This window comes from Engystomops pustulosus, chromosome 4 (assembly GCF_040894005.1).
Source record: "Engystomops pustulosus chromosome 4, aEngPut4.maternal, whole genome shotgun sequence".
Taxonomy (NCBI): Eukaryota; Metazoa; Chordata; class Amphibia; order Anura; family Leptodactylidae; genus Engystomops; species Engystomops pustulosus.
Genome location: NC_092414.1, coordinates 118,507,972 through 118,535,812, shown reverse-complemented (window position 1 = coordinate 118,535,812; position 27,841 = coordinate 118,507,972). Strand labels below are relative to the sequence as shown.

The 27,841-nt window shown below is 42.3% G+C and overlaps 1 protein-coding gene across 4 annotated transcripts in view; it reads right to left on the bottom strand.

Annotated features, from left to right (window-relative positions):
• The window catches only part of RELN (reelin), a 510,672-nt gene that overhangs the window by 453,323 nt on the left and 29,508 nt on the right, over positions 1 to 27,841 (bottom strand). For all 4 annotated transcript variants that reach the window (XM_072147208.1, XM_072147209.1, XM_072147211.1 and 1 more), the window contains exon 2: positions 8,396 to 8,506. In XM_072147208.1, coding sequence (XP_072003309.1) covers positions 8,396 to 8,506 — 111 coding nt within the window. The remainder of the gene's footprint in view (positions 1 to 8,395; positions 8,507 to 27,841) is intronic.

Genomic DNA, 27,841 nt, shown 5'->3' with positions numbered 1-27,841 from the left:
GTATTCTAAGGTCAAAAAGGGAGTTTGTCTGCTACACAAAATACACACAGCCCTCCTACACACATAGTTGTAAGTCATATACATACACATACAGATTTATACACAAACATTGCTTTTACGCAGAATTGTACCACATAATGCACACACACACACTGCTACACATATACATCTCTATACATACCCCACAAGGTAGACAAAACCATATGACAGTTTCAGCAACAGTGATATTGAAGATTATATTGTCAATATGTAGGCAGGTTCACTGCTCATTCACCCAACATTACATGCCACAGATTTTCCATCAGGAAAATGAAATTGGGAGTATCTTTTTTCATTTCATGATCCTAGTTGACTTTGTTTGGAATATGACTCTGTTTGGAATACCTGTCAAAATATGTATATGAGAGTTTTAACTAAATTGATAGATCACTGGAAAGTGATCTGACAGTAGAGAGCCTAGTTAGTTTATAAGCTACTAAACCTGAATTGAAAGTAAGCTAATTAGGATCTTCACTGCCAAATAGATGGTCCTGGGCTTAGACAGGCACCGTGGCCCCACACTGGTTGGGAACATTAGGGGCTAGAGGTGAAAGTACTCAAGAATAAGGGAACAGTGCTTATAAAAGAATGCAAAGAGTTGGGATTGGTGAAGGTGGGGAAAGGTCCCTTTTTAACCCCCCTATCACTGACGCTTGTTTTCAGCTTCATAACAAGACTCTATTTTTAGAATCTGACATATCACGATAATTGGTTATTACTTTAAAATGATTTAATATTTCCTGGTATTTTTTTAATTTTAATTTTTTTAATTGTACACATTGTACTTCCTGTTAGTCGAAAAATGTTAGCGAAATTTTAGGGCAGTCATTAATGAAAAAAACCAAGCACTTTAAATATATGGTGGTTTCGGCAATTATTTTCAGGCCAAAATACCATAATCGGTGATCAGGTTCATAAAAAGGCACAACAAAGTCTATCAGCCCATATTTAAACCCACTGATGCTATTTAATGCCCGAACCAGATATACAAGCAGTTCCACTGCCAGGGCAATTAGAAACAGGGATAGGTAGCAGCCCTTACAATTCCACCTACTGAATGCAAAAGGGTCAAACAAAAAGCCTTTGACCCGGATACTTGCCATATAAAGGATATTAATATAGGAGTTTTACCCACTGCAAATAATGTGGGCAAAATTCCATCCGTGTCTTGACCACGCTAAAAAACTCTCACTAGATGCTGTCAAAAGCTTTGGCAGCGTTGAGTAAAAGGATGTCTCTACACTCTACACCCTCAGGGGATAATTATAAATAAATTAAGAGATGGCGAATATTTATGACAGTGGATTTGTCAGACATAAAACCCATTGGGCTAGCATAATCTAACTTGATGGAAAACACCTTAGTGGAAATTTTAATATCAGTACATAAAAGAGGTAGTAAGACTCCAGCTGTTGGGAATCCTTTGCCTGGTTTGGGGAGTAAGACTACAATAGCTTCCTGTATAGTGTCAGAGAGATTACCCATAGCATGCACATAAGTAAGAAGCTCAAGTAGCTCAGGTAAGAATATCTCTTGGTATCTTTTAAACAGCTCACCAGGAAGGCCATCAACACCTGGGGCTTTATTACTCTGGAAACTACAAAATGCCTATTCTAGTTCTTCCAAGAACAGGGGCCTATCCAACTCCTCCCTGTGTCCTGCCATCAGAAAAAGTAAAGGAATATTGGCTATGGTTACTTTAGATTGAGAGGTGTCTGCATAGAATTGTTGCATAACATTCATTATATCCACATTGGCATTTACCACTGTCCCAATTGAGTGAGATAATATGTAAGGATCTTTCCTGCGCCTTAAAAATCATAGCCAATAAATACTTCTGCTGAACAAAGTACTGTTTAGCCTCCGCTGTCTGTGTAAGTGGAGCCTTAAAGGGGTTTGCGAATGAAGGAAAGTTCTCAAATTTTAAGCTCCTAGTAATGTTTACACAAAAAGATAATTTTTAACCCCCATACTTTACAATTTTACACAGTTGATGTTTTAGCTACTATAACCCAGTGATGGTATTGTAAAATTCCAGAGTGTGGGTGGGGAATCTCTAGGCAGACACTTCATATTTCCTCTGTGCTATGAAATGCTGTGTGCTGACCAGGGCCGGCTCCAAGTTTAAGTAGGCCCCTGGGCAACAGAGCCTCAGTGGGCCCCTTTGCTATAGCTCCAAAATTTTGTGGCAGATAAAGTGCCCTACGGCCTCACTTTTGCCCCCTCTCCTAGCCCCACAATGTGTTTTACATGAAACCATGTGTTTGGCTGCTTTGAAAGCCTTTTTTTTCATTGCTGGATGCATAAGCAGCTGTGTTAACACTTTCACGTTTGCATATATTTCTAACAATAAAAGAATACGCTTTCAAAGCATCCATACACATGGTAACCTTAAAAACACATGCGTTCTTACCCATACGTCCAAACACATGCCCAAAACACTGTGGGACACATTAATCAAAAGTAGTGCAGCCTGGACTATGTGCAGTTTTCACACTAGTCCAGTAGATTCATCAAAACTGGGGCACGTTCTTCATGAATCTGACGCCCCCTGCACTGCTCGATAGGGGCCAACAACTTTTTTTATGCACCTTTAACATAGAGGGTGTGACATAATTCGGTCGAGACGCAGTAATAAATATGGAGCACGGTCCGACTCTGCACCAGAACACCCTTTGTGCAGGATTTTGTGGTGCGGCGGACACAGCTGCCATGACACAATAATGGCGCAGACACTTGCCCAGGTATGCCCTGGCACCAGCCCTGGTGCTGACAATGTGCTTAGATTTTCATGGAACAGGGTTTTTCTGTACTTGTATTTAGCTGCTGAATATTCTACAAGCATCTGACAGATAGAAAAAGAGAGTTGAAACTGATTGACGATGAGAGATGATGAGATCCATTAGATGGATAAAAAACACAATGACACTCTCAGCTCCGCTATCTCACCTACATAGCCAGCTCTTCTATTTGTCTCCCTCCCCTTGAAAAAGACATTATCTTGCTGGTAGCTAGTAGAGTAAGTCTCTACCCACTGCTGCTTGCTGACTGAAAAGTGCCTGTGTCTGAGCTGGTCTTGTAATATAGGTGGGATGGGCAGAAAGTTGAGAGCACTGCAGCTTTCAGAGAAGAGAAGCTATTTATGAGAAGAATCTTACCACTGTCAGAAAGTTTACAGACAGATCCAGGGGCAACCAAATTGTAAACATCAGAACTGATAGAGACAGATTGGAATTGTATCTGTGAAATTCTGTACTTTTGTTAATAACAAAATAACACTTTTTGTTCGAAAAAATCATGTCTTTGTGGGAAAACCCCTAAGGGTGAGGGGGGCCCCATGCAAAAATGTGCTATGGAGCCCTGCCTCTCCTAGTTACGCCACTGTGTATGAGTGATCCTGCTCAGGTTGATTAGTCCTGTATGGATCATTCAAGAAACTCTGTGTAATGTGTTTATGAACGGCAGGCTGAATGAAATCCAGCTTTTCCAACTGAACAATTGATTGTTGTAAAGTTTGTTCAGCAGAAGTACTCAACTCAGGGATTAAACAAGATATCTTTCTACATCAGTGTAGCTACAGCATTCTCAGGGTATGTTTGGTTCATAATGCATAAATTCAAATGGTAGATTTCCTTTAACACCTTAAGGACACAGCCTTAAATGGCCTTCAGGACACCAGCCTATTTTTCAGACCTGACATGTATCATTTTGTTTGATAATAACTTCAGAACACATTAACTTATCTATGTTATTTTGAGAATGTTTTTCATGACACACTGTGCTTTATGTCAGTGGTAAATGTTAGTTGATATGATTCATGTTTTTTATTAAAAAAGGGGAAATGTAGCAAAAAATTTAAAAAATCAGCAATTTTCCTAATTTAACATGTTTATTTTTTCAGACATAGAATCTTACCATCCAAATTACTTAATAAATAGCATTTACTATAGCTCTGCCTTATATTGTAATAACTTTGTAAACATTCTTAAATTTTTCTAGGATGTTAGCAGACTTACAATAGTAACAGCAATTTATAGGAAAATTTGGAAACCGTGTTAATGGATTATTGCAATTAAGAAAGAGCTTTTTAAAAGACTTTGCAATAAAAAAAACCATCACAAATGACTTCATTTTCAGAAATGCCCCATCCAGCTTTTCAAAACCACTTTTAGAAAGTTTTTTTAACCCTTTCGGTGTTTCGCAGGAATTAAAAAGAAATAGAAGTAAAATTTTGAAAAAATTTTCTTTCCACTAATATATTCATTTAGGCCTAAAATTTACAAGTTTACAATGGGTTGTAGGAAAAACACACACCCCATTTTATTGCACAATTCCTCCCAAGCATGGAAATGCCCCACATGTGGGTGTAAACTGCTTTTAGGGCAGGGCGCAGAACAGAGCGAGCACCATTTGGTTATGAGTGGGTAGATTTTCCTGAAACTGTTTTAGGCCACCATCATTCATTTACAAATACTCTGGAGAATGGGAACATTTAAAAACACCAACAAGTGACCCCATTTTGGAAACTACACCTCTGAAGGAATTTATTAAGGAGTATAATGACCTTTTCTATACCCCACATGTGGGTGTAAACTGCTTTTAGGGCATATAGAAGGCACGGAACAGAGCGCCAACGAGCACCATTTGGCTATGAGTGAGTACATTTTCCTGAAAGTTTTATGTCACACCTTTCATTTACAAAGACTTTGGGGAATGGAAACAGTTAAAAAACCCAGCAAGTGACTCCATTATGGAAACAAAACCCTTAAAGGTTTCCAGGATAAAGCAATAGTGGCTTATAGGCCCCATTCCACACTTATAGTAGATTTGAGCTAACAGAATAATGTAACACCACCATAAGTGAACCTTATTGAAAACGACACCCAGAAAGCAGAATTTATTCATCTATAATGAAAGTTTTTGGGGCTAGTAAAATTAAATCCAGGCAAAATCTATTTGCATATGTTGTAAAGAACACTTGTTCCTTCTGTATTCATCTAGGAGCATAATGAAATGAAATGAAATGCGGTTTTAATTTTAGGTATAATATCAATTTGTAAATGGCCAACATTGCAATGAAATTTTAGGCATGTTTGTTCAGGATCATGTAAAAATAACAAAAATGACAAAATAACAATAAAATTAATATTCCAGGGAAGTATGGTAAACGCGGAAACAGTCTTTGATGCACAACCCTGGCTTATCTGGGCAAGTGTCGCATTGATAACCGGTATCTTTGCGTGTTCCCTTCTTGTAACACACACGGCATTTTTTGTATGGCCGTCTTTTCTTTTCTGTGGGGGGATCTCAGATGGGAAATGTTGTCCCGGCACAATTCTGCTGGCGTGACTAGTATGGAATGTGCTCGCACCCTATTTACCTTCTGGGAACAGTAATTGCTTAATTACTTGTTCTTGGTATGCCAAGTAGGTTACTTGTTGCCGGGTCTTGCGGTAAATGATAAAAAAATTATACAATGCAGTTTGCACTAAATGCACTGTAACCTTTTTGTACCAACTGCGGGACTCGCGAATCGCATTATATGGCTGTAGCATTTGATCGGCTAGATCAACCCCTCCCATGTGTTGGCTGTACTCCTGTGTGCAGACTGGCTTGAGGACTGTGGCGTTGGTTCCCCTAACAGAGACAGGGCTGCTGTAATCTGTATGGATAGATGTGAGGACACACACATCTCTCTTGTCCTTATATTTTGTCAGCATGATGTTACTCTGACGTGCTTTCACCCTGTCTCAATTTAAGGTCCACCAGATTTTTGGGAGGCCTCTTTGATTCCTCCTTATTGTTCCTTGTTTCAAGGAGGCACTGAAAGAGAGGGACACTAGTTTAGAAATTATCTATGTAAAGGTGATAGCCTTTACCCAATAGGGGAATAAAATCTGTCCACTCAGGTGGACAGATCTGGGAGTCCTTTCCCTCATAGATATGGAATTTGTTGGTGTATCCGCTTTCACTTTCACAGAGCTTGTAAACTTTGATTCTGTATCTAGCTCTTTTGCTTGGCAAATATTACCGAAATTTAAGCCTACCTCTAAAAAGTACAAGTGACTCGTCGATGGCTACATTTTTTTGTGGGGTGTAAGCCTTCATAAATTTATCATTAAAATGAGTCACTACTGGCCTAATTATGTACAATCGGTCTTGGGCATGGTCACCAGCAGCAGGACACTGACTATTATCGCAGTAATGCAGAAATTTTAACAGCGCCTCAAAGCGTGGTCTTGTCATTACAGCCCTGTACATTGGTGTGTGGTATAAAACATCACTGGACCAGAACGACCGTAAGCTAGGCTTTTTAACAAGTCCCATATTAAGAAAGAGCCCCCAGAATTTTTTTCAATTCTGTGGCATTAGTGGGGTGCCAACTCTGGCTTCTAGCATAATAAGATGTGGGGTGACCGGCCAGAAACTGTTCTGCATACAGATTTGCATGTGTAACCATTAGGTCTACAAATTCCTCTGTAAAAATTTTTTTTTTAAAAATCAAGTTCCTTGTACCCATCTGTATTAATATTTATTCCTGGGTTGGAACTGAATGCTGGAATTTGGGGAGAAAACATATTTGGGGGCTCGCGACTGGGGTCACTTGACTGCTCTTCACTCTGTCTACTGCGTCTTTGTGAGGGTTCATCACTGTCACTAGAGGAGGACATTAGAAAGGTGTAAGTATATGTAATAATGTACCCCTACAGTACTAAACTAATACTATATCTATAGAACTAGAAACAATATTTTTTTTGTAATTTTTTAGTTCTTTAGTATTTTTTTTAAATTTTATGATAAAACAAAAAACAGTAACTGCAACGTCAGCGCAGGAAGGGATACAAACGTTGAAGATCTGTGTAGGTGTAAGTATATGTAATAATGTACCCCTATAGTACTAAACTGATACTATATCTATAAAACTAGAAACTATATTTCTTTTGTATTTTTTTAGTTTTTTAGTATTTTTTTATATTTTTTTTAAATTTTTTGATAAAACAAAAAACAGTAACTGAAATGTCAGCGCAGGAAGGGATACAAACGCTGAAGGTCTGTGTAGGTGTAAGTATAAGTAATAACGTGCAAGATTTTATATACTGCTTTTGTGTATACAGTATATATCCCTAACCGCTAGCCCTGATCACTAACCTTAATCGCTGACCCTAATCACTATAGATATTCAGCAGCCCTAACCACTATCCCTAATTACTATCCCTAATCACTATCCCTAATCACTATCCCTAATCACTATCCCTGATAACTATCCCAGATCACTAGCCCTAATCACTAGCCCTAATCACTAGCCCTGATCAATATCCCTGATCACTATCCCTAATCACTAGCCCTGATCACTAGTCCTTATCACTAGCCCTAATCACTAGCCCTGATCACACCAAAAAAATAAAAAAAAATAAATGACAGCTCTGGCTGTCACACTGAATAAAGATGAGGAACAGGGGTGTGGAGGGGGTCGGAGTGGGTTTTGGGGGGTATTTGTATGTGAGGGGGCACTTTCAACACACTGAGGGGACAGAGCTTCGGTTCACGGCTCTGATCCTGTCACTTCTGTCACAAAATATGACAGTATCAGACCCGGGAACCAGCTCTCTCCTCCCTCTTTAACAGTGATTGGTCAGGCTGGATTCCCTGACCAATCACAGTGATCGTCGGGCAGAGACGGCTGTGATAGGTCCCTGGCCCGATGTCCGTGACGATCAGCTGTTGGTGACAGCTCTCGTCACAGACTTGTCACCATGTGTTTACACATGGTGATGGTTTCAATGTATGACGATATAGATCGTCTTTTTGCGCGAAGCACCCGCGGAAAAAGACGATCTATATCGCCTTGCGTCGCTAACGTGTTAAGAGTGCTGACTAATGAGTTGTTATTAAAATAATAACATTAATTAATATAATAAGAAACACTAAAAACATTTTTAAAATGCATTATTTGAAACAATAAAAATATGGCTATGTAAACAAAAAACATTTTTTTGCTCTTATATTCATATATGTACATTTTCTTTAATAATAGGACAATGTTATATTAATGTCTATTCTAAAAGTCATCAAAAATAGGAATTCTTTGCTTCTTATAATTTTATTTGGAGAGTATTTATTCCAAATGAAAACTCATTAACATCTATAGATAATTTAATTCCCAAATACATTTTTAAATGTCAGTCGGACCCAATGTTATAATGTTCAAATAAAAATGTATTATCTTCTACAAACATCAATAATGATTTTGACTTTCTTGATACATAACTTAAAATGTATCATAGATATATAAAATATTGTTTTTGAAACCATGATTAATATTTTAGCCCATTAATAGCAATCATATTGAACTTACCAAATCCAAATGCTTTGGATCCTCCAATACTTTGGGATGCTTGTACACTAGTGGATGTATATAATCCAGTCACTAAAAGGCCATCAAAATAGGTACTTGTTGAAATAGTCACTGTAAATAAATGGTAAAACAAATGTAAATACAAGCTTATCAGATATTAAAAACATATAAAAACATATTTAAAAAACATTATTATTTCACTGCAACATACACAGTTCTTAATGGGAACCTTATGAACCAGTGGTTAACCCCTTCCCAACGGGCTGAGCCCTCTCCATAGCCAGTAAGTGTTTGCTGCATATTGCATATTGCTACCCCGCCGATCGTTGCTCCCCGTGACGTCATCGGGGTATGGTGATCTGTCCCAATGACTGCCTCAAGTCTTCCGAAGACCCGAGGCTGTCTTGTTTGAACCCATTCATTACAATGTGCCAATTGCACATTGTAATGAATGAAAAGGAAAATCCCCACATACTGCCATACTGTAGTATGACAGGTTATGGTAGGATCGATCAGACAACCTAAGGTTAAAGTACCCTAGGGAGTTTGAAAAATAGTAAAAATAAAAATTTAAAAAATAAAAAAACATAAAAACTCAAATCACCCCCCTTTCCCTAGAACTGATATAAATATAAATAAACAGTAAAAATCATAAACACATAAACACTTTAAAAGGATGCCAATGTATTACTTGGTAAACGAGAGTTGGAAATCCATTATGAAACACATTAGGTGTTTCCACAAATGAAAATGCCCGATCTATCAAAATATAATAACGGTTTTTCACTGCTTTTAACCCAGTAACGGAAAATAGTGCCCAAAGTCGAAAATGGCACTTTTTTTGCCATTTTGAAAAATATTAAAAAATTCAATAAAAAGTGATCAAAAGGTCATACAGTCCTAAAAATGACGGCATTGAAAACTTCATTAAAAGTCGCAAAAAAAAATTGTACAGGAAATTTTCATTTTTGTAAATGTATGAAAACATTATAAAACCTATACAAATTTTGTATCCATGTAATCATACCGACCCAAGGACTAAAGTTAACATGTCATTTGGGGCTCAAAGTGAAAGCCGTAAAGTCCAAGTCCACAAGAAAACGGCGCAAATGCGTTTTTTCAAGATTTTCACAGTATTTGGAATTTTTTTCCTGCCACCCAGTAAACGGCATGGAATATTACATACCATCACTAATTTAAACACCTTCACAACCCTGTATCAGCTTTTTTTATGGGGGCCCTTGAGGGAACTTCTTCTCATCCCTTGCCCTTCTACTGTAATGCTCTCATATCAAATTTCAAGACACAAGGTCCTGATGTAGCCAATGATTGGCTGGAACTAATACCCAGGATAGGAAAAGGTCCAATCCAGGGTGTTTAACAACTTATCCACCACTGTCTCCCTCTGTCTCTCAATGGAAACCCCTGACAAGGATCGCAGTGTGCTGATGGCACCGTATGGCAGCCAAGAGGACTACTGAAGGACCACAGGTCAGACTGCAGCTTATCAACTTTAGTCTGTGCCAAAGGCATGGTCTAAAAGAATTCCTGAGTTCCATAATAAGGACAACCAACTTGCAGATGACCCCTAGTTACAAATGGGCCTCTGTGCCCATTGTGATCCCTGGGGGAAGCTGTCCGGATGCCGGTAATTTACTGCACTTTAGCCCCAGGCTGCAATGGTCAACATAACAGTTATCAAAGGTGTCTGCAATTCAACTTTATTGTTAATCCTTGTTCCCATGACATCCCAAAATTACGAAAACTGTGATGCAAAAATACTTTGTCTGGAGTTACATCTATAAAATATGGATGAGGCATACAGTCAACTTGCTGATGAGAAAGAACCTGTTTTTGGCTCTTTTCAATAAGCACCCTAGGATCCCCGATGTATACCTACTGCCAAAAATCTATAAAAATATGGAAAAACCTGATAGATGTCTATAGATGTTTCTGGAGTGAATTCAGTTTTACAACCTTTGATTATTTATCTGGATACATTCTAGCAAAAAAATGTTAAAAACCTTTCATTTTGTCTTAAAGATACAGGAGATTTTTTGGAAAACATTAAAGATGTCAACCATGAGAATGTGAAGTAGGATGTCCTCTTAAGTAATGTGATTATTAAGCTTCTGATGACGCTGTTGGATTTAATTATTTTAGGTTTTGTAAGAACTTTTTCCTTCAACTGCAGGGGAATCGTATGGGGTCATCAGTGGCACCAAGCTATTCAAATATTTTCATATCGGAGTTTGAATACTGCCATGTTATGGAGGGGCCACTCATGTGCCTGATCCAGAGGTCAGGTATGTGAACAGCGTCATTTTGCTATGGAAGGGGGGCATGGGTGAATTGAATTCATTTGAGAACTATTTATATATATCTATTTGAGATGCATGTAATCATTAAATTTGCAGGGTAATCTAGTAAAACCATGATCCACTATTTGGATGTTGAAGTTCGTAAAAATGGAAGTAAACTTGAGACTACACTATTTTCTAAACCATCGACAGAAATAATAAGTTATGGAGAGATAGTCACTATCCCCCACAGACTAAAGATATTAAAGGTTTTTTCAAAAGTCAATTTGTTAGAGTTAAACGTCCATCAGAATATGAAGAGAAAAATGGTTCAGAAATGTGTTAAGCTATAATGAAACTGAAGTTGGATTAGTAGGTGATACAATAGGTTTGGGGGAGAATATGTGCATTCCTACAAAGAAAAAGAAAGAGAACCTAATTTTTTGTTTCTACTTATGAAAGGTGTGATAATTTCATTAGAAAATCATTATTGTGTCACTTGGATATTTTACAACAATCTATTTAGAACTGCCCCTATGTTTGTATATTGTAAAGGGCATTCTTTAGCTAATGAATTGGTACATGTGGAGCAGAGAAACCTGGACCACAACAAGTTACATATTATCTAAAATGTATCTCTTTATTAAAAATAATTTATTCAAAATGTATATACAAACAGGTGCAGGTTTTTGTCAACAACAAAAGACAATTACCTGTCGCAACTAGTCCTGGAGCCAACGAGAGGGGGGGGCACTGCTGGACCTTATCCTAACCAACAGACCTGACAGGGTATCGAAATTACATCTTGGGGGAACCTGGGGAATAGTGACCTTAACCCTTTCACGACCCGTGACGTAATAGCACGTCACGGGTCGGCCGCGGGTGCATGGAGAGGGCTCACGCGCTGAGTCCTCTCCATAGCCGGTAAGCCTTTGCTGCATATTGCAGCAAAGGCTTACCGGTAACACCCGCGATCGGTGTTTTCACCTCGATCGCCGCCAGCAACGCTGCCGGCGGCTTCAAAAGAATGGCGGCGCATGGGCGCCGCCATCTTTTCAAGGATCGACGCTCCCCGTGACGTCATCGGGGAGCGGCGATCCGTCGCCATGGTAACCTCGGGTCTCACGAAGACCCGAGGCTACTTCGGGTTAACCCATGCATTACAATGTGCTATCAGCACATTGTAATGTATGAGTAGTAAAATCCCCATATACTGCCATACTGTAGTATGGCAGTATATGATAGGATCATGCAGACACCCTAGGGTTAAAGTACCCTAGGGAGTCTGAAAAGTACTAAAAATAAAAATAAAAAAAAGTTAAAAAAAAAAATTTATAATAAAAAACCCTAAAAACTCAAATCACCCCCCTTTCCCTAGAACTGACATAAATATAAATAAACAGTAAAAATCATAAACACATTAGGTATCGCCGCGTCCGAAAATGCCCAATCTATCAAAATATGATAACAGTTTTTCACTGTGTTTAATCCCGTAACGGAAAATCGCGCCCAAAGTCGAAAATGGCACTTTTTTGTCATTTAAAAAAATTAAAAAATTCTATAAAAAGTGATCACAAGGTCGAACAGTCCTAAAATTGATAACATTGTAAACGTCATCAAAATCTGCAAAAAACGACACCACCCACAGCTCAGTACACCAAAGTATAAAAAAGTTATTAGCGCCAGAAGATGGCAAATTCCCCCCAAAAAATTTTGTACAGGAGGTTTTAATTTTTTTAAATGTATGAAAACATTATAAAACCTATATAAATTTGGTATCCCCGTAATCGCACAGACCCAAAGAATAAAGTAGACATGTCATTTGGGGTGCACAGTGAAATCCGTAAGATCCAAGCCCACAAGAAGACGGCACAAATGCGTTTTTTTACCAATTTCACTGCATTTGGAATTTTTTTCCCGCTTCCTAGTACACGGCATGGAATATTCAATACCATCACTATGAAGTGCAATTTGTTACGCAGAAAATAAGCCGTCACACAGCTCTGTACATGGAAAAATAAAAAAGTTATGGATTTTTGATCATGGGGAGTAAAAAATTAAAATGAAAAAACAAAAAAGGGCCAGGTCCTGAAAGGGTTAATATCACTGATTTTATATTATGCTTTAATAAGATGGTTAGTAGAGGGGCAACAAACACTCTAAATTTTCAGCAGCTAATGGAAGACCTTATAGGCCTGTGAGAAACACATACTATATGGGAAAAAGCATAAGAGAAACAAGAAAAAGTCAATCAACTAGTACTGTAAGGAGGGCAATAAGTGAGAAAGATGAGGTATTTAAGGAGCTAAAATGTGCAGGTAGCGATGAGGCCTTACAGGATTATAGAGGGAAAAATAAATGTTGTAAAAAACAGATAAAGGACAGCGAAAATAGAGACTGAAAGAAATGTTGTCAAGGAGAGTAAAAACAATTCCAAATTATTAAGTATATCAAGTTTATAAACCGATAAGAAACTAAAAACAGAGTGTGGGCCATCTGAAGAATAACCTGGGGGTCAACCTATTGAATGTTGCCTTCTCTTCTGTCTTTACCCAGGAAAATCCCATGGTGAAAGACATTATGAAGAATAATGTAAATTTTCTTTGGATTGTCAACCCTCTAACCCAGAAAAAGGTACGGCGCTGCCTCAAAACCACTAAAGTATACAAATCACCAGACCCATATGGTACTGCATGAACTATGTACCATTTATTTTTAAAATTTGAAGATTCACTGAGGATTTATTTCACAGGATTGGTGCATAGCAAATGTTGTTCCTACTGTGGAAACTACAGACCTGTGAGTCTAACTTCTGTTATGGGAAAATATTTGAGGAGTTTGTTAAAGATGCTGTCCTGGAGTATCTCACTGTACATACCTTATAACCAAGCATCAGCATGGGTCTATGTCCGTGCTGTCAGACTAATCTGAGGTACATTCCAGACTGGACCTGGGGGAGGCTGTGGATGTTGTCTGGACTTTTCCAAGGCATTTGATACAGTGCCATATAAGAGGTTGGTACATAAAATGAGACTGCTGGGACTAGGGGAAAATCTGTGTATTTGGGTAAGCAATTGATTTAGTGATAGAAAACAGAGGGTGGTCATTAATGGCACATTCCCAGATTTGGTTGACATTACCAGTGGAGTGCCACAGAGGTCAGGGGTCTTTTTGATATTTTTATTTATGACCTTGTAGTGGGTTTACACAGTCAATTTTCAGTATTTTCAGATAATGGCAGGCAGCACAAGGCAAGATTAAATAGTTGGTTCCACCAATAGCAGAGAGCCTAATTAAATACAGATGACTCCTGTGTATGTGGCATAGACGTGGACACATGAAGTGTAAGGGGAGCGAGTCTGTCCACAGTGATATCGGTGAGTCTCTCCCACCCATCAGCTGACAATGACAGAGGTATTCCATGAGCACAAAGGGCGTGGGAGAGAGGGAAATTTTGTACAGAGATGGTAAAGGAGTATTCACACAAAGATAAGTTTTTTAAATGTACTCAGGATAACAAAATAACACTTTCTCTAATTCACTATAAATTCAGGGTTATTCAGGGAAGCCATCTTGCTTTGTGTCTGTATGAGCTGTTCTCTCTGCCTCTAGCTCTCTCCCCCCTGCTTTCGAGGATGGAGCGCACAAAAATTCACCTCTTGTCGGCAAACAACTCACGTCATGAGGAGAGAGAAGCTGCAAACTACAGGCAGATAAGTTCTTTATCCGGGGAGGGGGAGGGAGGCACTGGAGATCTCGTAGCGTGAGAACAGATATGTAGCAGAGCTGACTGTGCGTAATATGCATGTCATTGATCTCATCATCTCTCATCTGTCTCATATCTCTCCTTCTATGTATCAAATACTAGTACAATGTTCAGAAGCTAAATGAAAGTGTATGTAAACCTTGTATCCTGATAATCTAACTACATTTTCAGAACACAGAACTAGATGGATTGTAATGTGTCTGCTCAGAGAGTCTCCCCTCACACTGATTTTACACTGACCATCACTGAGTGATAGGAGTTAAAAGAGCAAAAAAACTGAGTAAAATTGTAAAGTATGGGGTTAAAAATGATCTTTATTGTGTAAACACCACTAGGGGATTGAGAGTTGAGATTTTTCTTTCATGGGTAAACCCCTCTAAAGGACATAAATATAAATAAACAACAAATTGGTAATGGGTGGATGGGAACAGTGTCGGACTGGCCCACCAGAGTACCAGAGGATCCTCCGGTGGGCCCGGACTCAACCCAATACTGAACCTCAGAGGTCCAACAGAAAACTACACAACTTGGTGGCTGCTAGAGTATATTTCCTGGGGGATAATGAAGAGTGGGCCCTCAGATTGATTTACTCTGGTGGGCCTAAGGAAACCCAGTCCGACACTGGATGGGAAGGAACATAACCTAGGTGAGCAAGGAAAATAATCCTTTTATATATGCAAGGTCAACCTTGATCTATGTTTATCTCTCTGATATGTCCGGACATGCAAATGTATGTCCAAAATGAAAAATGGACTGAGTTTCTGACAGTTTCTTACTTCTACAAAGGGTGATATTGTTGGTAAAGAGGGGTGCTGTCATTTCTGCCATCCAAAACAAGCTTGGTAAAGATACTGGCTGGAGTAATTCCGTTTTTAATGCTATCCATCTAGGCATGATTTTGAGGGTGCAAACTGGGCTATTTGAGCTGCTTTGTAATAGAGGGGACGAATTTGGGCAGGGATAAGCCTCCCAGCCGTTTATGTTTAAACATAATGGAGAGGGCAATATGTGGGCGTTTATTATTCCAGATGAATTTAGAAACATAAGAGTGTATATGTTTAAACGTATACACCATTTTGATTGTATGGATATGACCCAGCACATTATTATGAGGAGGTCACTGTCACTGAAATTAAGAGCTATTTCAATACAAAACATCCTAACAACCCAAGTTACATGTTAACATAGGAAGCTTTTGTTGATTTTACACTTCACAATTCTTGAATCCATTAAGCCTGTGAGTTTTTGGAGAGTTTCTGATTGAATTTCTTTGCATGAGTAGCGTACCAAGGCTGCTGTTTTGATGTGAACTGCCTCACACTCTCATAGAACTTTTGCTTTGTAATACGGTTAGGGTTACTGGGCCCAGACATACATGTAGACTAATTTTCGAACAGTCTTGTTTACTGATGACTGTCGTGCAGCCCTGGATGGTCCAGATGGATGAAGTAGTGGATGGTTGGTGGATGGCCACCATGGGGCACATTTACTTACCCAGTCCCTGCGCGATACCGCTGTGCGTTGTCTGCCGGAATGCCCATCTGTGGCGATTTATGAAGATCGTGTACCCGATTTCCTGCATGTGTCGCTTCCCTGATCAGGTCCGCCAGAGTTCACCTTCTTCCTCCAGGTATATGTGAGTGCATGTTTAGCGACACAAATTGAATTGTTAAATCCCATGCATAGTCCAAATCCGTTGTATCATCCGATGGCCGCCCCCCCGAATTGTGTCGTGTGAAAGCCAGCGCAAATGTGACACAAAACGGTCGCATGCGACACAACCCCTGAAAAATCTGAAAACCCGACGGAAATGCGGCCGTAGGACCCTTAGTAAATAAGCCCCCATGTGTCAACAAAGCTGCAATGTCAGCGAGGAGGTGGAGTAGTCATGTTTTGGACCAGAATCATGGGGAGAGAGCTGGTAGGTCCCTTTAGGGTTCCTGAAGGTGTGAAAAAGGCCTCAGCAAAGTATATACTGACTGACTACTTTCTTTCATGGTACAAAAAGAAGAATTGTGCCTTCTGGAGCAAAATCATCTTCATGCATAATAATGCAACTTCTCATTCTGCAAAGAAACCTTTGATTGATTGGCTGCTATGGGCATAAAAGGAGAGAATCTCATGGTGTAGTCACCATCTTCCCCTGACCTTAACCCTACAGAGAACCTTTGGAGTATCATCAAGAAAAAGAGCTATGAGGGAGGGAGGCAAGATACATCAAAAAAGTAGCTCTGGGAAGCCACTCTGAGATCATGATAAAAAATTCAAGCAGAAACTGTTCAAAAGTTCATAAGTTTCCTATGTTACCATGTAACTTGGCCTGTTTTGGATTGAAACAGCTTTTGATTTCAGTGAATGTGTCCTCCTAATGCTTACAACCTATAAAATGTTTTGAAGCTCTGCTGTGCATAGTAATTTGGAACTGAGCATTTAGATTTTTTTTAATTGTGAAGAATTTACCGTTATTAGAGATGGGCAAATTTGTTGAAATTTGTTTCAACCAAATTCGCCGAATCTTTGCAAAAATATTCGATTCGACCCAGTTTAACTCATGTTAAAAAACAGGTATTTCCTGGCTGCAGAGAGCCTGTAAGGTGTTGTAGAAAGTTGTGCCTTGCTTAAATATGCATAGGGAGCGTGGTTTGGTCTTCAAACAATGCTGTGTTTTAGTATGACACGCACATGACAGCCATCGCTCTTAGAATTACTTGACTCTTCAATTCCATGTGCACTTACAGGGGCCAACTTCACCAAATAAGTGAAGCTGGAACGCAGCCTGACAAGATAATGTCTTTTCCAGCTTGAAAGGACTGAGCTGAGGGACAAGATACCACTATAACATCAAAGAGTGCACTCTTTTTACACTGACATCAGATGATTCTATAGATAACGACAGAACCTGTTCTGTTAATTGCGGATACATGTAGAAACCCCCCCCCCCCCCCCCCAAAAGAGTGCAGAGGGTACGACAGTAATTTTGCACCACTGTCACTGATCATTTTGCCCTTCTTTTCATCCGTCAGTCTCCGCTTTCAATTGGTCATTAATCCATTGGTATTGTTAAAGCCAAAAAAAACGGGAGTGGATCCAGAATAGAGATGAGCAGTAAATGTGATATTTGCATGTCCTCTGTGTTCTGTGTCCACTCCTGCTTTTGGCTATCAATCCTGAAGTTTTTCATTCTTCTGACAGATGAAATGAAGGGGAAAACCAAACATAGTAGCAATGGCATAGAGTGGTGGAGAGTGAAAACAGCATTATGAAAATCACAGAGAGTTCCAGTGAGACAGTGGTCAGTTGGCAGCATCCTGAGTAGGCCCCAGAGTGGTACATTGACAAATTATGGAGGTGGCAGCAACATCGTAGGCCACAGAGTGGCACAATGAATTTGAAGTTTGAAATTAATTTGAAGTTGAAATTTTTAATTTAAATTTGAAGATTAGAGACGCCACATGCATCATCCAGTACAATTTCCCTGAGTGTATTATGTCTTTGCAAAAAAACAAAACTTCAAAGGTGGCAGCGGCGGCATGAGGTCAGAGAGTGGCACAATGACAAATTCTGGAGCTGGCAGCAACATGGTAGGCCACAGAGTGGCACAATGAATTTGAAGTTTGAAATTAATTTGAAGTTGAAATTTTTAATTTAAATTTGAAGATTAGAGACGCCACATGCATCATCCATTACAATTTCCCTGAGTGTATTATGTCTTTGCAAAAAAACAAAACTTCAAAGGTGGCAGCGGCGGAATGAGGTCAGAGAGTGGCACAATGACAAATTCTGGAGCTGGCAGCAACATGGTAGGCCACAGAGTGGCACAATGAATTTGAAGTTTGAAATGAATTTGAAATAGAAATTTTTAATTTAAATTTGAAGATAAGAGACGCCACATGAATCATCCATTACAATATCCCAGAAAATATTAAAATAAATAATTCTTTATTTATATAGCAAGGGGAAATTGCACCAAGCACCAATCCACACTGTTGGTTAGATAATATACATGCACATAATTTATTAACTATAATGGTTAAGATACAATATGTAATATACAATACATCAAATAATACATCAAATTAAAATGTAATAATGCACAATGTAATGGTATGCATACCATTAATTTATATCTTTTGCTTAAAGATGCTGTAAACAGTACTTTTCACTAGAAATATGACTTATATGGTTCTTAACCCCTTCCCGACATTTGACGTAATAGTGCGTTCTCGCAAAATGCAGTACTATTACGTCATGCTTCTGGCACCGGCTCCTGAACGGAGCCGGCGCCAGAAGCTGCAGGTGTCAGCTATATATTATAGCCGACACCTGCCTCTAACACCCGGGATCGGAGATTTCTCCGATCGCGGGTGTTAACCCCTTACACGCCGTGCTGACCGCGGCGTGCAAGGGGCATTTGAGAAGAATTGGACACCCCCCTCCCCCCCCCCCCCGTGGTGTTTACCAGTGGGGTCCGCTGCTCCGATCGCAGCCCCGGGACTGCCGGTGCCCAGGGCTGCGCGATCCTCCTCCAGCTGTCGGGTCCTGCCTTCTGACAGGACCCGGCTGTAACACACTGAGCATGCGCAGTATTACACTGTGTAATGTGAAGAAGAGCTTGAACAAGTGATCAGTGGATCACTTGTTCAAGCTAACCTGTAAAAGTTAATAAAAAAATGTTAAAAACATTACATAAAATAATTTTTTAATAAAAATAATTAATTAAATAAAGTTAAAGTCCCCTAAACATACAATAAAGTGAAAAAAACACAAAATCGCCAAAACCCCCCACATATTTGTGTCCGTAACAATCCGTACAATAACTCAGAAATATTATTGGACCCACTCGGTGAACGCCGTAAAAGCAAAAATGGTACCACTGAAAAGAACACTTAAAAAATAAGCCCTAAACTAGCTCTGTCAACCAAAAAATATTAAAGTTACGTCTCCGAAAAGATGGCAATGCAAAAACAAATGAGATTTCCTGTATATTAGTTTTTATCCAGTAAAATTGTAAAAATAAATGAAAAACTATATAAATGAGGTATCACCGTAATCGTAGTGACCTATAGAATGAAGATAATATAATATTTTTAGTGTACGGTGTACGACCCCCAAAAAATACGAAAAGAAAGTAAACCAAAATTGACAATTTTCTTTTCACCCATGCATTCAAGAGTTAATAAAATCTCATCAATAAGCTAATGATCCACTAAAATGAAGTATTTGTAAAGTGCATCTCATGTCGCAGAAAATAAGCCCTTATATGTCCAAATTGCCAAAAAAATAAAGATTGTATAGCCAATAAAAAGTGACAATGCATAATCTGCTCTGAATGGCGCAGCTTCCCTTCGATGCCCTGGCGCAGGCCCGGCGCCAGCACCCGACTAACCCGGGCAAGTGCCGGGGCCCCGGGGTACTGGAGGGGCCCACTCGGGCCCCTGGATCTCCCCGGGTCAGCAGGACATCTGCCCCGCTGCCCGGGAGATTCCTTTCCTCGCTCATCGCGATCTGTGTCCTCCGGACACAGATCACGATGAGAGCATTTGCACTCACTGCTTTCCCACAGGCTGAAGGACCTTTGATGATGTCATTTGTCACATGACCTGCCGGGGAAAGCAGTTACCACATGGAGAGAGCTGCATCAGGTGAGGGGGAGACATGACAGGGGCCAGGGAAGGGGGCAGTGTGTATACAGGAGGGGGGGGGGCAGTGTGTATACAGGAAGGGGGTCAGTGTGTATATGGGAGGGGGAGCAGTGTGTATATGGGAGGGGGAGCAGTGTGTATACAGAAGGGGCGGCAGTGTGTATACAGGAGGGGGGCAGTGTGTATACAGGAGGGGGGCAGTGTGTATACAGAAGGGGGGGCAGTGTGTAAATGAGAGGGGGCAGTGTGTATACAGGAGGGGGGGCAGTGTGTATACAGGGGGCAGTGTGTATATAGGAGGGGGGGCAGTGTGTATATAGGAGGGGCGGCAGTGTGTATACAGGGGGCAGTGTGTATACAGGAGGGGGGGCAGTGTGTATACAGGAGGGGGGGCAGTGTGTAAATGGGAGGGGGGCAGTGTGTATACAGGGGGCAGTGTGTATACAGGGGCAGTGTGTATATAGGAGGGGGGCAGTGTGTATATAGGAGGGGGCAGTGTGTATACAGGGGGCAGTGTGTATACAGGAGGGGGGCAGTGTGTAAATGGGAGGGGGGCAGTGTGTATACAGGAGGGGGCAGTGTGTATACAGGGGGCAGTGTGTATACAGGGGCAGTGTGTATATAGGAGGCGGGGCAGTGTGTATACAGGAGGGGGGCAGTGTGTATACAGGAGGGGGGGCAGTGTGTATACAGGAGGGGGAGGGGGCAGTGTGTATAAAGGGGGAGGGGGGCAGTGTGTATACAGGGGGAGGGGGGCAGTGTGTATACAGGAGGGGGGGCAGTGTGTATACAGGGGGAAGTGTGTATACAGGAGGGGAGCAGTGTGTATACAGAAGGGGCGGCAGTGTGTATACAGGAGGGGGGCAGTGTGTATACAGGAGGGGGGCAGTGTGTATACAGAAGGGGGGGCAGTGTGTAAATGGGAGGGGGGCAGTGTGTATACAGGAGGGGGGGCAGTGTGTATACAGGGGGCAGTGTGTATATAGGAGGGGGGGCAGTGTGTATACAGGGGGTAGTGTGTATACAGGAGGGGGGGCAGTGTGTATACAGGAGGGGGGGCAGTGTGTATATAGGAGGGGCGGCAGTGTGTATACAGGGGGCAGTGTGTATACAGGAGGGGGGGCAGTGTGTATACAGGAGGGGGGGCAGTGTGTAAATGGGAGGGGGGCAGTGTGTATACAGGAGGGGGGGCAGTGTGTATACAGGGGGCAGTGTGTATACAGGGGCAGTGTGTATATAGGAGGGGGGCAGTGTGTATACAGGAGGGGGGGCAGTGTGTATACAGGAGGGGGGCAGTGTGTAAATGGGAGGGGGGCAGTGTGTATACAGGAGGGGGGCAGTGTGTATACAGGGGGCAGTGTGTATACAAGGGGCAGTGTGTATACAGGGGCAGTGTGTATACAGGGGCAGTGTGTATACAGGGGGCAGTGTGTATATAGGAGGGGGGGCAGTGTGTATACAGGGGGTAGTGTGTATACAGGAGGGGGGGCAGTGTGTATACAGGAGGGGGGGCAGTGTGTATATAGGAGGGGCGGCAGTGTGTATACAGGGGGCAGTGTGTATACAGGAGGGGGGGCAGTGTGTATACAGGAGGGGGGGCAGTGTGTAAATGGGAGGGGGGCAGTGTGTATACAGGAGGGGGGGCAGTGTGTATACAGGGGGCAGTGTGTATACAGGGGCAGTGTGTATATAGGAGGGGGGCAGTGTGTATACAGGAGGGGGGGCAGTGTGTATACAGGAGGGGGGCAGTGTGTAAATGGGAGGGGGGCAGTGTGTATACAGGAGGGGGGCAGTGTGTATACAGGGGGCAGTGTGTATACAGGGGGCAGTGTGTATACAGGGGCAGTGTGTATACAGGGGCAGTGTGTATATAGGAGGGGGGGCAGTGTGTATACAGGGGGAAGTGTGTATACAGGAGGGGGGCAGTGTGTATACAGGGGGGGAGGGGGGCAGTGTGTATACAGGGGGAGGGGGGGCAGTGTGTATACAGGGGGAGGAGGGGGGCAGTGTGTATACAGGGGGGGAGGGGGGCAGTGTGTATACAGGAGAAGGGGCAGTGTGTATACAGGGGGAGGGGGGCAGTGTGTATACAGGGGGAGAGGAGGAATGTGTACACGGGGATGGGGGGGCAGTGTGACTACTGGAGGGCGACCCATAAAGGGGCCCACTAGGGCTCTGTCGCCCAGGGGCCCACTAAAACCTGGAGCCGGCCCTGCCCTGGCGTGTGCCCATACAGCAGGTTACCACCACATATGGGGTATTATTATATACGGAAGAGATTGGGTATCAAATTTTGTGGAGCGTTTTGGTATTTTATCCACTGAGAATTTGTACGTTTTTTGAAAAACACATTAATTTAGCCAAAAAAATTGTACTTTTAAAATTGCATCCGATTTTGTTTTAACCCCTGTAAAACAATTAAAGGGTTAACAAACTTCATAAAAGTTGTTTTACGAATGTTGAGGGGTGTAGTTTCTATAATGGGGTAATTTATGGGGTTTTCTTTTACTTAGGTCTCTCAAAGTGATTTGAAACCTGAGCAGGTCCCTCAATAGCAGGATTTTGTGTTTTTTATGAAAATGTGAAAAATTGCACCTAACGTTCAAAGGCCCATAACATCCTACAAAAATAAGAGTATGCATAAAAAACCATGTCCACATAAATTAGACATTTACTGAATGTTAGTTATTAAGTTTTTTTGAGGTTATGACTATGTATGGAAAAAGTAGAACATTTTGAAGTTCGAAAATCAAGAATTTTTCCAAATTTTCACCAAATATCTGATTTTCTCATAAATAAATGCAAAACATATCACCAAAATTTTTCAACTAACCTGAAGTACAATGTGTCACGAGAAAACAATTTTAAAATCACTTGGATGTGTTTAAGCGTTCTGAAGTTATAACCACTTGTAGTGACACAGGGCAGATTTGAAAAAATGGGCCGTGTCAGGAAGGTGAAAAGTGGCTTCAGCGTTAAGGGGTTAAGGGATGCTGTAAACAAGGGTAATTGTCCATGTTTTGCACATTAAAACTGCCCAGATGTGTGGTCACTTGTGACCAGTGTCACACTCACGGTTCCCGTAGACTCGGATGTCGTGTCTCTCGTGACCGGTATCCCACTCACGGTTTCCCCAAAACGTTAAAGAGTCCTCCTTAGACTCAGATGTCACGTTGGACAGGCTCGGCAGTGCTGTGAAGATGGGCACCGTCTCAGCGTCCCCGGGGTGGATGTGCGCATGCGCCAGTGTGCTGCGCTCCGTCTGATTGCTCCAGCTGCTGGTCGTCTCTAGCTGTAGGATGACCAGGTAAAGTGATGGATTTTCTTTGGAGGACGTGTGGCCGCTCCTGCTATTTTGGCTGTGATGGTAGCGATGGTCTCATTGAGCGGTAGTAGTAGTAATGATTGTGTTGAGCACTAACTCCACGGTATCTTTGTATATCGCTAGACGCGTTTCAAAGCTCTGCTTGGCTCTTTCACCAGTAGCTAAGTAATAAAATGAAATGAACTGCACACAATGCCTGTTACAAAAAACTTCTACAAAAACCCGGCCTGGATCTAAATTGTTTGTTTACACAAACATACTGTTACATACTGGTATGCATACCATTACATTGTGCATTATTGCATTTTAATTTGATGAATTATTTGATGTATTGTATATTACATATTGTATCTTAACCATTATAGTTAATAAATTATGTGCATGTATATTATCTAACTTGGTGCTTGGTGCAATTTCCCCTTTTTGTACTTTCAATTTTCATACAGTTAAGCACCTGTATAACACCTGAGCACATCCACTGCCAGTTTTCAGTCAATGTTGGGGTTTAGGTAGTGCAGTGTTACTACTATTGTTGTTCCTCTTTATTTATATAGCGCCTACAAATTACGCAGCGCTGCACAGAGCTTGACAAATTGGTCCCTGTCCCCATGGGGCTCACAATCTGAACAACCTACCAGTATGTTTTGTAGTGCAGGAAGAAACAGGAGGACCCGGAGGAAACCCACGCAAAGACAGAGAGAACATACAAACTCTTTGCAGATGTTGACCTGCAGCAGCAGCGGCATGAGGTCAGAGGGTGGCACAATGACAAATTCTTTAGGTGGCAGCAACATGGTAGGCCACATTGTGGCACAATGTTGGAGCGTGGAGGCGGCAGTGGCAGCAGCAGCAGCATGAGGTCAGAGAGTTGCACAATAAAAAATTCGGAAGGTGGCAGCAACATGGTAGGCCACAGTATGGCACAATGTTAGAGCGTGGAGGCGGCAGTGGCTGCAGCATGAGGTCAGAGAGTGGCACGATAAAAAATTTGCGAGGGGGCAGCAACATGGTAGGCCACAGAGTGCACATTGTTCGAGCGTGGAGGTGCCAGCAGCAGGAGGTCAGAAAGTGGTACAATGACAGAGTGTGGAAGTGGGTGACAATTCCAGTCCCTGGTAAAGATCCTGGGAGGCAGATGGAGCAACTGAAAGCAGATGTGTGGCATCAAGCGGATGGCAGCATCAGAATAGTGGCTGAGGCAGGTAGTTAGAATCCTGACTCATTTCTCAACGTTTGGGGGAGGTGTCACGGCTGATCTAATCTGATGCATAAGGCATTGGTGTGTTGAAATCATGGCCGATGATTTATCTTGACAAAGGTCAGTCTCTCCACATTAAGGGTGGTCAAGCAGGTTTTCCTTGGGGTAACGATGGCCCCGCCGCACTAATTTCACCAGACTCTGCTTGTGCTCCAATGTCCTTCTCCTCCAGTTCAGCCCCCACCGGACTCATGTGGCCATGAGATGTAGTTGCCACTTCTCCAGTGCCCTGACCAGACAGTTTTTGCAGCATCTGTTTCAGGACATGACAAAGTCCCGTTGGACGAAACACGTGTCGGGGTGGTGCCGGGCAGCTTCTCCTTGTATGGGCCTTATCACATTTGACCATCAGGTATATGTATTTTATTGATCCTTCCTACCTAACATTTCATGTGCGTTTGTTATATTTACTGTTTGTACTGTAAACACTTATGCAGCATCGCACTTTTGGCTGTGCACAAAGCACTTTATCTGGCATTTTGTATGCATTGTAAGCCTCTTTTTGTACGCTGCCCGGCACCTGTATGGTTTGCCATTGAACCACTCAATATGTTTGTATGTTTCTATTTTAAACAAATCCAATAAATTTGTGTTTTTAATATTGTAAAGCTCATTTGTGTTTCATTGGTTCTTGTTCGATTTCTTTGAGCTTATTTCACAGTATATTGTGTCCTGCTCTAAGTAAGGATTATATACCTTTGTATGTATACACTTGTTGATCCATTAGTTCAAAAAGGTTCACAGGACATGAAGCAGTGGAATGACGTTATTCATCCCGCAGTCCTGGCGACTGACAAATAACATGGCCTGAGCAAACGGCAGGTGTCACGCATGAGTTGCCATTGGCTGACATCAAAGTTACACAGGGGAGTACTCCAGTCCGCTTGCATCATCAAAAAATCATTAATGGCTTCTCTCTGTTCATACAGACGGTCTAACATATGGAGGCTGGAATTCCAACGGGTGGAAACTTTGCATATCAGCCTATGCTGGAGGAGGACGTTCTGCCGCTGTAACTTGAGGAGGGTGTGCTTGGCTTTGTAAGAATGGCTGAAGTGCATGCACAGTTTCCTGGCCATTTTAAGAGTGTCCTGCAGATGGGTGGAAGACTTCACGAACCTGTTGACAACCAGATTGAACACGTGCGCCATGCAGGGCGCATGGAGCATCCCTCCTCCCATTGTCTGTCACCATGGTTCCGATTTGCAGTTGTCGCAGAGAAAGCCACACATTGATTTCTTCTTGCATGACGCAGAGCTGTTCCTCCCCTGTGTGACTTTATTCTCCCAGGCAAACCAGATGTAGAACTGCCTGACACCGCTGTGCACATGTGGTATGATGGAGCAGCACTTAGACTTGTGTAGGCTGAGGTGGTGGTGGAGAAGGAGGGGCGGACATTGGCACAGGAGCAGCAGTTTGACAACGTGGAGGAGAAAGCGGCGTCTCTTGTTCAAGTTGTTGGTGTGCCTGGGTGGGAAACACATTCACCCAGTGGGCTGTAAAGGACATGTACTGGCCCTGACCGTAGTTACAGCTCCACACATCTGCGCTGCTGTCTGCGCTGCATTCTGCGCTGCTGTCTGCGCTGCCGTGCACCTTAGAAGAAACCCATAAGCTCAAGGACTGGCCCACCTTCTGTTCTACATATTTGTGAAGGGCTGGTACTGCCTTTTTGGAAAAGAAATTACGGCTTGGAACTCTCCACCTCGGTTCGGCACAAGCCATTAGTTCTCTGAAGGGTGCAGAGTCCACGAATTGGAAAAGGAAGGACTGCAGTACCAACAACTTGGACCAGAGCATGGTCAGCTTCTGCACCTTAGGATGGCTGGACGCATACAGTTGTCTCTTTGTAATCCCCTTGCTCAACGACTGCTGGCGCCATGCATAATGAGGAGCAGGAGCATCTGCACCGGGAGATGATGTCAAAGACAAACAGCTCCCTTCAGCTGAGGTGCTGGAGCCTTGACTGGCTGAAATGGCATGTGTGCCACTAGGTGCTGCTGCTGTTGCTGCACCGGTAGGATGGACCCGTTTCTCCCAAGCCATTGGATGGTAATGCTGCATGTGTTGACGCAGGGCCGTAGTGTCAACGTTAGCTCCCTGGCCACATTTCACTTTCTTCCCGAAGATTCGAGATATACACACGCTCGGCTCCTCTGGTGTCTTAACAAAAAAGTGCCACACCGCCAAGATGGTGATTTTACTGCCAACACTCTGCACTGAGTGACTACTACTGCCGCTGCCTCGCTGAGCCCCTGTGCCACTGCTTACTTGGACCTGCGAATTGGGTTTTGTACCCCGCGGCCGTTTGACTCCCGTTCTCGCACTGCTGCCACCCTGCTAACTCATGGCCACAGTAGTGACTTGCTGCCTGCTCTGCTGCCTGACACGCAAGCTGACACTCTCTTTGCCCGCTCCCAAGTGCGATCAGCTACATCATCGTCAATTTGCTTTTCCCTGTCACTGCTATTCTCCTCAATGGTGTCAGTATGCACAGCCTGCCTACTGCACGAAGCAGCGGATGTCTGCCCCACCTTTTCACTACTAAGCAACTGCTGACTGTCCTCCAAGTCTTCGTCCTCGCAGTACATCTCTGGCTGCGGGAAATGAACAGGACAGAGGCTGGTTGAGGACAGGTGAGGGCCGCTGACCTGCTCCTGGGCCATGCCAACTAATTGTTGTATCTAACTAACCCACGGACTCTTGGCTGGAGTTGTCAGATGTTATATTTGAGGAATTGGACGACAACCAATCAACAACCTTTGGGTTGTTCATCAACACACTGCCGCTAGATGATGTCAGTTCTGGCCTCACAGAGTTACCCCTGATGCGACGTCCCCTTACTGTGCTGCGACCTCTACCTGCTCCACCTGCCATCTTTCTGTCTGACATAGTGGTTAATCAACTACGTGGATTTGACACATATTTCTTGCTCTCAACTTTAGCAACAATAAACTATTGAAATTTGCATTATACAGATACGCCAAAATGGACACCCTGTAATTGGAGCAAAAATCACTCTATAAACTATGTGGATTTGACACAGATGCCCCAAAATGCACATCCTGGGAGAGGTGCAGAAATCACTACAGAAGCTGTGTGGATCTGAAACTGATTTCTTCCTATTCGCTTCAGTAGCAAAAAAGAACTGCTAA